This window comes from Mercenaria mercenaria, chromosome 17 (genome assembly GCF_021730395.1).
Source record: "Mercenaria mercenaria strain notata chromosome 17, MADL_Memer_1, whole genome shotgun sequence".
NCBI lineage: Eukaryota > Metazoa > Mollusca > Bivalvia > Venerida > Veneridae > Mercenaria > Mercenaria mercenaria.
Genome location: NC_069377.1, coordinates 29,498,976 through 29,509,091, shown reverse-complemented (window position 1 = coordinate 29,509,091; position 10,116 = coordinate 29,498,976). Strand labels below are relative to the sequence as shown.

The window sequence follows — 10,116 nt, the reverse complement described above, 5'->3', positions numbered from 1 at the left end:
AAGAACATGATTTTATAAAGAAAGGAATACTTGTTCAGCAGACCTAAGGGCTATTTTTGCATATTTTTGTCAATTTTAAGTTGGTACTTCTGCTATTTTATCGAGTTTCACATAATAGAATTTAATCAAATTCTGCACATACCTTTCGTTATGTCTACCTAATCTAAAACAAAAAAAAAATTGATAGGTCACCATATTAGATTTCGCTTAAATCAAATTACAACTAGGTGGGGTGTGACGGGCATTTATACAACGCAGGTTGGTACGAAATACTCATTCAGTGTTTGAGCAAATGACTTAGAAATATATATATAAAATTATCAAACGGCAGATTTCTAAATAAGCGAATTTTAAGGGGTTTCTGAAGCATTTTGATGGCATAGAACGAAGCCAGTTTCCGCCCCTTTTTTCAACAAAACCTATAGTTTACGAATGTACGTTACGGGTACGGTACGGGATTAGAATCAGCTGTGACTCAATGCAGAGTTTGAGCGCTGGTATAAATAACAGACTCCAGTATATGTCGGATTGAAGCAATTTGAACTAAAGGTACTTTAAATGTATATATTTTGTAACCATGGTGATACTTACCCTTACCTTTAGTCAGTATATTATACATTTTGTACATTAAATGCATGCGAACATACAATAATTTGCGATTTTTTGCCGTACGCGACATTAGATAATCACTTCCGGGCATGCGCAGAAGACCGCACCAAGTCTGCAGTGAGCTACATCGAAACCAAATTGGCACGGTGTTGGGGTAAATATCGAGCCGTCCGGAAAAACTGTAGCGAGTGCCTTTAAATGGTGGTTTGAACACTGGTCTTTTTTTTTTCTTTAAAAAAACAACAGCTAATTGTGTAGTCAGCTGGCACATCAGTTTGTACAGGAACAGAAATGTTAGTGTTGTTCCTTTCAGACTCACTAGCTTGTACCAGCGGAACAGCAACAAATTCCTCATCAACTTAAGGGATGGTTTCATCCAAATCTGACTCGGGCTGATCATGATCAGGAGCTACAGACTGACATAACTCTTCAGTGTAAGAAGACTGAAGTTCTGATCTGAGTTTGTTTGTTTCAAATAGATCAGTATCAACAGAGTCTGGGCAAAACGGATAAATGCCCGATTTCTTGAATGCACCCTGTAAATTTTTCACTGAAAGTGCAGTAGCATATGCCTTACATGCAATCATACATACATTGTACCTGTCAACAATTTTGCCAGTTTCCCTCTGAAATTTACCACATTCATTACTGTAAACCTTTGAAAAAGGCCCAAAACACCCAACGTCCATATGCTGCAATATGTGTGAAGTGTGTGGAGGCAAAACGTACAATATAATATCATGCTCTGTAGCCCAGTCAATAATACTGGGTGATATATGTGAGCGATGCCCATCATAAAGTAACAACAAAGGGCGTTTTCCATTAGCATAATTGATGAAGTGAGTTTCTAAATAGTTTTTGAACACCTCCCCATTGGACCAACCAGTCTTAGAAACTGTCCCTTGCGCGCCTGGTGATGCGCCCTCCAACAGCTCTGACCTCATTCTTGCTCCTGAAATATTAAAATAAATCTATTTATATATGGTTTGAAAAGCAAAGTACATACAATGAGAGAATAACCTGAAAACTCCTACCTGCAAATACAAAGTATGGCGGTATCTGCTGTCCAATGGCATTCCCACATCCAAGTATAGTTGTTGTATTTGATTTCTCCGAGGTTATGACATTCGTTGTACTATCCCTTGGACCAACAACAAAAGACGGCTTAAAATTTTGCTGAATGCCCTTTTCGTCAACATTGTATATTGATTCAGGATTGTCCATTAGATTGTACTTCACGAGAATGTGATGCAACTCTGTGAAATACTTCTGGACATTTTCTAGTGACGTTAGTATAAACATATTTTATTTCAGTAATACATGAAACATTTACAGAACAATTAATTAAGGAATTGGACAGAAAGCTATATCAGCTTACGGTTGTCCTCTCCTTAGTTGTCCTCTTTCTAGTGACGTTGCCCTGGCTCTCAGGTCAGATACTGTCTTGGGTCGTTGTACGTTAAGCTGTGGCCACCGACCCAGGAACCCATAAAACCACTTATAAGACAATGATTTGTCTCTATCTCTCCTACCAAGGCATGATACAAACTCAGAGGCTACATTTATCAACTCATCCCTTGTGTAAGGATACCTAACCTTAGCCATATCCTGCATACGTTCAACAAGCCTGGCCTCCTCTAACTCCGTAAGCAAAGGTCATGGTCCTGACCTGACAATATATCGTATCAAGAATATATTACAATACAGTCATAAAAAATTGGCATGATTCGAAATTTCATTACATTTGATTTAAACATTATTATATTTGACGTATTTTTGAACTGTTTATAAACCTGATAGTTTCCGGGTCCACCTGTCCTAATACACGATCTCTAAGGGTTTGCATTGGCACATTAAACACCTTCGATGCCCTCCGCACTGAAAGATCCCCATCCTTAACACTCTCATACGCCTTTGTAAGGATAGTCGGAGAATACTGCCTGTATTTGCGTTTTACTGGAGGTGGGCTACTATAAACCTATAGTAAATTTACAAAGAAGTTTTACAATAAACAAATTATACACCAATTGATATGACCGTTGCCTGTGTATTGATAGCATGCTTTAACTAAAACAAATGACCACAACCTTCTTATTAACCAAAAAAAAAATCATACATTTCAGAATATATTACGCTGTGTAAATTCTTTCTCTGGAAGTGTCCGACTATATAAGAAAGTACCCTTTCGTTTCATTTCGTAAAATTAATTAAAACTGTGGAACCAGTCTACTAAGGCCGTGACTTTCTTGTCAAAAATGTAAACAATCGGCTGCAACCTGCCATTTTAGGGAAACGTTGATGTATAACAAAAAAAAATGAATGAAAGAAGTAAGGAGTATTTATTTTTTGCATTAACATTTTTATATTATTTTACATAAATATGGGAAATAAAACGGATTTCTTACGCCTCCAAGTGCTACACGGAGCATTTTTGTGTGCAAAAGATGACTTGACGTTTCGCAAGTGGGCTTCCGGGCTATGACGTCAGAAAACAAAACAAAGCGCGAGCTACATGTAAACATTTCCGGTATCACGAAATTGAGGGTATCACGATTTGAGGTTATTCGAAGGTACTACCACTAAAATACTTGAAAAAATTTTTAGCAAAAAACTGTTACTGTATGACCTTTTATTATGAATAAAACTCTACATATGCAATTAATTTATACATTTATTAAAGTTAATTAAATAAATTAAATCATGATTTTCAACATATGAAGTAAATATCAAGAGATGAAATATTCAAATGAAAGATGGACATATGATATCTTTAATGACAAATTTACCCTAAGGTTCTGAAATAACTAGAAACCGGGCTTCGCTGATCGTACGGTTTACTTCTTATGGTATCTCGTGATTTGGTTTTAAATACAAAATAAAGTTTTAATGTAATAACTTTCAATTGTCTGAAGTGCTGGCTGTCTGTAAAACACAAATCTTAGGACAGCGGTATATAAAGTTGCCGTATGTTCTCTATAGAATTAACAATCTTTTGAGAGCAGGCACACATATTCAGACCCATTAAAAATAATCACTAACCTTACTTTCATAAATGTCTTACAAACAATCTCCAAGATATGGTGATTGTTTGTAAGTCAAAGCTAAAATATGGGTATGATCACAAATGAAATTAGGTATGTTTACATATTCATAAATGCAAAATATCTTGTTGGAAATGCTTCCAAAATGTAAAGTTCACAATGAAATATATACATAAAACATGAAAATACAACTTTATCTTGAAAAAAAGAGAACTTTTTCTTTGCGCCATTATCTGACTAGCCCGGAAGTGCTGCTTGATTACCTGCTATTTAGTAGTTTTATACCTCTACGAGAGTACACGTGTTAGTGTTTTTACAATTAGTGTACTTGATTTTTCAATGATTACCAGATTAAGTGCAATGTAGTCTTCGAAATAAATATGTTTTAACTTACTGCAACTTCAAAATAAATTTATCTTACTTAGACCAACTATAATGTATTATCAATGTATTTGAAAATATGACTGAAATGCAATAAAATATAAGCGATGACCAAACTTCACTATATCTTGTGGAATAAAGCTAATATTCTTTCGCACCGATTAAAACGTTTGCCGAATAACGGTTCATGTCAAAAACTAAACTTATTTATTGGCTGTCGGACCATTACAGTAATGCACATGGTAGTTTTATTAAATAACACATTAATGGCTTTGGAATTATTCTGGCTTTTAGATATAATATGTGTAACTTAAGAAGCAATAAACGTACAGGTTCTAAAATGGAGCTGTAAATTGCACTGTAGGTATGTTTAAGATGACAGGAAAAGTGCATGAACTTATTCATAAACAAAAATTTATCAATAATAAAAGCAAACAAAAATGATGATGATCTGATGTTCTCAGGACGGACAAATTCCTGTTCAACTTTCATCAACATACACCTGACTGATGTCATTTTATTTTGGCTTTTTCTCGAAGTCAAACATACTTCTCATGTCGAATAATACATTGAAGACATACAATTTTCCCCTCACGTAATCAAACGCTATTTCTCTCTCTGTTTCCCGTGCCAGCATTAATGCCCTTGTCTCTGCATCAATAGGTCGCCTCATGGAATCGCGTGTTACATCCTCTTCTATTGGCGTTACATGTACGTCACGTGTAACCACCACAATTGCCTGATCCAAACATGGAAGGCAATCAACGAAGGTATGCCATGCTATCCTACTCATTCGTGTTTTAACTAGTCTTAAGTGTGCCAGACATTTCATTTCCTTGTTCAGTATCAGCTCATTTTCGCCAAAGTTTATCCCGTGTAAGTTAAGAGTTTCAAGTCTGTGCCATGTGTTTAAAGTCTGAATCAATGTTTGTGATATAAAAGGAGGCCTCAGTCTGACTTTCTGCGTGAAATGTTTCAGACATTTCGCTTTTCGGAGTGAATAAAATGTTTGAATCTCGGGACCCTGTGGTAAATTCCCCAAAATACACGTGTGAAGTTTACCTTTGTTTACCCCGACAACAGATAATTCCCTTCCACCGATATCAATATACTCGAGCTTCTCAAACTGGGAAAAATCCATCTTATGTCCTTCTCCGTCACATCGGTCCATCTCACAAGTAATGTCACTTAGTTGAAGCCGTTTCAAGTAGTTCAACTCTGGCAGAACCCATGCGAGCGAACAAAACTTAATGTGGCTAAGCTTCATGCCTTTTAATTCTAATTCTAACAGATTTGACATTTTTGGTAAAAGCCTGTCTAGATCTTGAGTGACTTGTAAATATGTTATTCTACTCGTATTGTTAAAGATATACGAGACAACATTCAATGTCGGAGCACAGCGTTCACTTAGAATATGTATGGAGTCTATGTCTTGCAAAGAGAGCCGCGAAGTTTCATCTTTCACAAGCAATTTCTGAAGCTGATCAAATATTCTTGTTTGATGAATAAATTTAGACGCATGTGAAGAATTCACAGACGTGTCGTCAACATTTATCAATACAGATTTAACCTCTGTTGGCATAACATATGCTAAATGATTCGAGTCAATGTTTCCGTAGAAAATATCCCCAATATGTACCAATATATTATCTGTGTTAACAGATAAAGATTCGTGCGCGCATCTGGAGATCAGTTCTTGGATATCTTCACAGACATTTTCTTCCGATTCAGTCTCTAAATTATTTCTGAATTCCAGAACTCGTTTGTCTGCTGAAACGACGTCAATTATTTTCTGTGTTATTTGTTCTATTATTGGTGGATAAAGCCCACATAACAATACTATGAGATTTGAAAACTGAAATATATCTTCTAAGGTATTAAAGATATCGAGGTGTGCATCTACCACTGATCTTATTTTTTCGGTATGCAGATTGATATGACCAATGTTCTCGTAAGCTGTGTTCCGACACAGAATCGCAATATAAGTTGTTGCTAAAAAGTCTTGTATTCTTTCGTCAGGGAAGAACACAGTCTTGCCATGTAGTTCTTTTGAAAAGCCTGGTACTTTATTTTGTGTTAGAACTCCCACTTCTATGAGCTTAGATACGTCATCTCGTGAAAAACCGTGGACTTCAAGACTTGAGGAATCAAAGGATTTAATTGACTGGATTCTTGTGTTCCATGCAAGCTGGCTCAAAACGGAAATAAGTTCTTTGTTTTTTTGACAATTACTGAGATCTTTATAGTATCTAGGTAATGGTACCTCTTTGTCGGCCGCATTCAAGTTCATTGTTAAAGTTTGAACATTGGTCTTTCGTATTTTACCTGCTTTATCAGTTAAATCGTCATTAAATCTTTTGAACTGCAGTTCAAGAATTCTGCTAAAAATATCACAGAATGTGTTTCCGATTGCACCAGAATGATACCAGAGACAGACAAGTGATTGCAGAATTAAGGGTAATTTCTGATAGTTCGTCCCTTTCCAATAGTTCACTTCAGCTATCATATCGTCTGACTTCTTTCTTTTTTTATAGAATGTGTTTAATCTTTCTACTGCGTCACTTATCAATTCCTGAGAAATTTGTTCTTCTATTCCGTTCAAAGTGACTTCTAAATCAGAGTCCGTCGCTTTAATTCCTATCTCTCTCAGGCTTTCTACTGTCGATGTAACTATAACTGTATATGATTTACTCGGGTCTTTGTCAGGTAAGCCAATTGATTTAACGTGAGCTTTGTATCGTCTTTTGTTTGGCCTCCATGCATCAAGACCATCCAACACAATTAAGCATTTCTCAGACTCTTTATCAAGCAACTCGTTAAGAAATGTTGAATTTGTCCTAGGATCAGACTTTGTCTGAGTAACATTTTCTCCGGGTGTCATTCCATGGAATATACTTTTGAACTGAGTTTTAATCAAATCATGAATGTGATTATGATTTGTTTCGAAGAAAAGTGGAATATAAAAAAGAAACTCGTATCTGTCTAATTCATCTGAGTCACTGAAAATGTCATTTGAATTGAACTTCCTATTAATATTGGTTTTTGAATGTTGTGTTTTGTACTGAATGTTTCCTGACTGGTTGGAATGTATTGTAGTTTCTGCCTTTATGGGTTCTCGACTTTCGCTCTGTATTATCCGTTTCGCGGGCGTGCCATGATGACAAGAAGCAGTATCAAGTTCTACACCGGAAAACATGGGTTCTTTGGAATCAGTAGTCCCGGTCTTTTGTTGATGCTGAACGCACCACTGCTGAATAAGGTGGCGGCAAAAAGCAGTTTTTCCCGTCCCTGATTCGCCAACTATATAGACATTCTTAATATCCCGATCTTCATGATGGAACAAATTGTGAAACTGGCTGATACTTTTTTCTATTTCATAACTGTTCATATCAATTGTTTCAAGAGAATCTTGCTCTTCAGCTAGCTCTATATCATCTTCGGTCACAACACGGTGTTTAACTGTCATCCATGGAGGCCAATACCGCGGCGCTTCAGATTTTTCAGCGGAAAGTGGCAGAAGTGGAAACCCAGGCGTATAAAAGCTATAAGATCTGTAGAGGTCTAGAAGGCCTTGCTTTAACTTCTGTTTATTCTCTGTAAACAAAGATAATATGTTAATCAAAAGAGTTTTGTATTCATTAATCAGATAAAATCAGATTAAATAATTATACATTGTAGATATATTAGGTTAAATAATTATACATTGTAGATATATTAGGTTAGACACACAAAAGACAATTTTGTGTCCAATCTAACTGAAGTAAAAGGTCTTACTGAAAACCAGATATTCAATTTCTTCTTCTTCATAACTGGATTTCCAATATAGCTTTTTATTTCAAATAATCAGAGTACTCGTTTCTACAAAAAAGATAAGGGTGGATTTCCCGGAAGCACAGAGCACTCCAAACACAGCAAATCTTCTCAAGCCGTCTAAACAGGATAGTACTGAATACTTTGATTTACTCCATGAAGAGTAATAATTAAAATCATCTTCCTCGTTAAATGTAACTGTTTTACAGCTCTCGAAGAAAATATTAGATTTCTTTAACTTACGTAAACTATGTTTGTTCCTGTTCCTCTGTCCTCTGTGTTTTTCATTATTCTATTCATATTTTATTGTGCATGCATATGTATACACGTTTAATTTTCGTGTGTATTCATTTCTGTGACAAGCTGTGTCTGAGTGATTTCATAGACATCCCAAAATGCTACTAATGGACAAAAGTAAGATCCTACCCTTATGTCAGATTGGACTTTTGTCCTTATGAAAATATTTTAATATTTAAATACCTTGAAATTTGACGGCCCTTACCCGAATATATGTTTTATTTATAATTGTAGTAAGTAAGACTACCAACCGCTATATCTGCTCACAGGCTTCTGATAGTCGACACTTGTGTGTGTAACAATACTAGATTCGCTGTCAAACAATCTTGAATCAAGGGTTGTGGACCTTAAGCTTGAACTTATTTCGTATTCTTCCCCTCCCTCATAAATAATGTATTCCGCTGACTCTGTGTCAGTCAACTGTTCATAGTACGAGGCTTTTCTAGTTTTCGCCTCGTCATCTATCTGTTCTTCGTGGAGGATGTCTAATGCTGATTCTTCCTTAACTTTTGTATTCGTATTTATAAGTTGAACTGGTTCTGAAAGTGCGCGCCTTTTAATTAATTTAGTACTCCCCTTTTTATTTATATTAAGTATAGAGCGTACACTTGATAAAGACTGTGACGATTTTTCAGTTTTACCAATATCCTTCAAGTTTGATTTTGGAGGCGACGCTTTAATTTCTACTTTGTGTATTTCCTCTTGTCTAATAACTTTGTTATAATGATGCTTTGAGCTTTTCTCTTCCCCTAGTACAGTTGCAACGGTACTTTCGCTGATTTCAATTTCATTTTCAGTCACCGGACTATCGGTTTTCTTATCATGATTGTTTAAATGCATTTTTATTGGTTTAACATTCAGTTGGTTTCTTGATATATTTCGACTTGATACTGTGTGTCTTGGTTTAGTCGGTCCCGGTGATTTTGTTACATTAACTCTCGCATTACTTTTTACTACTGCGCTTTTTTGAAAACTAGCTTTACTCACATTCAAGTGTTTTGTCTGATTTTTCAAAGCGCTCTGAGGTTTTTTTCGATTGTCGAAAACGTCATGATTGTCTGAATCTATTGTATCGAAACTATCGGGTATCTCCGTACTGTTTCTTCTATCATTTCCAGAATCTGATGGAATTACCTGGCTTATATTTATTCCACCTCCTTTCACTTGTTGTGCACTGTTTAGATTATCTGTGTTAGGGTCATCAATTTGAGCAGCAACCTCTGCAACATCATCAGTTTCTTTTGCTGTCGACGCTGATTTATCTTTACTGTTATGGTCTAGATTCGCTTGTTCATTTTCTTTAGTAGGAGCATTTTTGCCGCTTTCGTTCTGCACAATTGCTCTTGTGCCTTTTACGGAGTTCCCCATCTCAGAAAACTTTAGTATAGTGTCAGCTACAAAACAGTTGATCTTTTCATTATCTTTGCGTACTCTAAAATTATTTATGTTTACATTAGATATTATCTGTTACAAGATATTGACATATTATATACACAATTTTGTTCTAGGCGAGATGCATCTACTTGATCTCTTTCCATATATAGTAAGACATTCTCATTAGAATCACATAATATATAAAATGGTTGTACAAATTTTGAAAACAATCTAACTTAACGGTATTTGTCCTGTGTAAAACGTTTAATGTAAGTAAATGATGAAAAGTAAATATAAGTCGAATACACTTAACATTCAAAATATAAATTTGAACGCATGGGGAATATTTTGTCGGAAAAAAGTAGTTCGATTCGTATCGTATCCTAGATTGTGCTAATACGTCAGTGTGAATAGTACATAACTTGTCTACCTTTTTACAGACAACTAATTATATTAATTAAAATATTTCTTACACAATAAAAGTCAAATTTAGATTATTACCTTAAACACTAACCTCAATCTTACGCATTTCTATCATAGAAAGTGAACATGAATTCCTTCAGTCAATGTTTCATCGTAGTTAATTTAAAAGTATATAATTGAA

At 35.4% G+C, this 10,116-nt stretch overlaps 2 protein-coding genes across 2 annotated transcripts; both read right to left on the bottom strand.

The window, feature by feature from the left end:
* Positions 1-968: 968 nt before the first annotated feature.
* Positions 969-1,911, bottom strand: LOC128549946 (uncharacterized). The gene is made up of 2 exons (XM_053527739.1): positions 1,644-1,911; positions 969-1,561 (listed from the first exon to the last, which is right to left on the bottom strand). The coding sequence occupies exons 1-2, from the start codon at positions 1,909-1,911 to the stop codon at positions 969-971; spliced, it is 861 nt and encodes a 286-aa protein (XP_053383714.1).
* A 1,074-nt stretch (positions 1,912-2,985) lies between these two features.
* LOC123536654 (uncharacterized) lies at positions 2,986-9,563 on the bottom strand. The gene is made up of 2 exons (XM_045319993.2): positions 8,390-9,563; positions 2,986-7,625 (listed from the first exon to the last, which is right to left on the bottom strand). Exons 1-2 carry the CDS (start codon positions 9,504-9,506, stop codon positions 4,549-4,551), a joined length of 4,194 nt encoding a protein of 1,397 aa, XP_045175928.2. The 5' UTR covers positions 9,507-9,563; the 3' UTR covers positions 2,986-4,548.
* Between the last annotated feature and the right edge of the window lie 553 nt (positions 9,564-10,116).

Bases quoted from the DNA above. Each gene is read 5' to 3' on its own strand.
- LOC123536654 (XM_045319993.2), bottom strand. From the start codon at position 9,506: ATGGGGAACTCCGTAAAAGGCACAAGAGCAATTGTGCAGAACGAAAGC. The intron at 7,626-8,389 runs GTTGGTAGTCTT...CTTTGTTTACAG, and splicing joins GCCTGTGAGCAGATATAGCG to AGAATAAACAGAAGTTAAAG.
- LOC128549946 (XM_053527739.1), bottom strand. From the start codon at position 1,911: ATGTTTATACTAACGTCACTAGAAAATGTCCAGAAGTATTTCACAGAG. The intron at 1,562-1,643 runs GTAGGAGTTTTC...TTAATATTTCAG, and splicing joins GCCATACTTTGTATTTGCAG to GAGCAAGAATGAGGTCAGAG.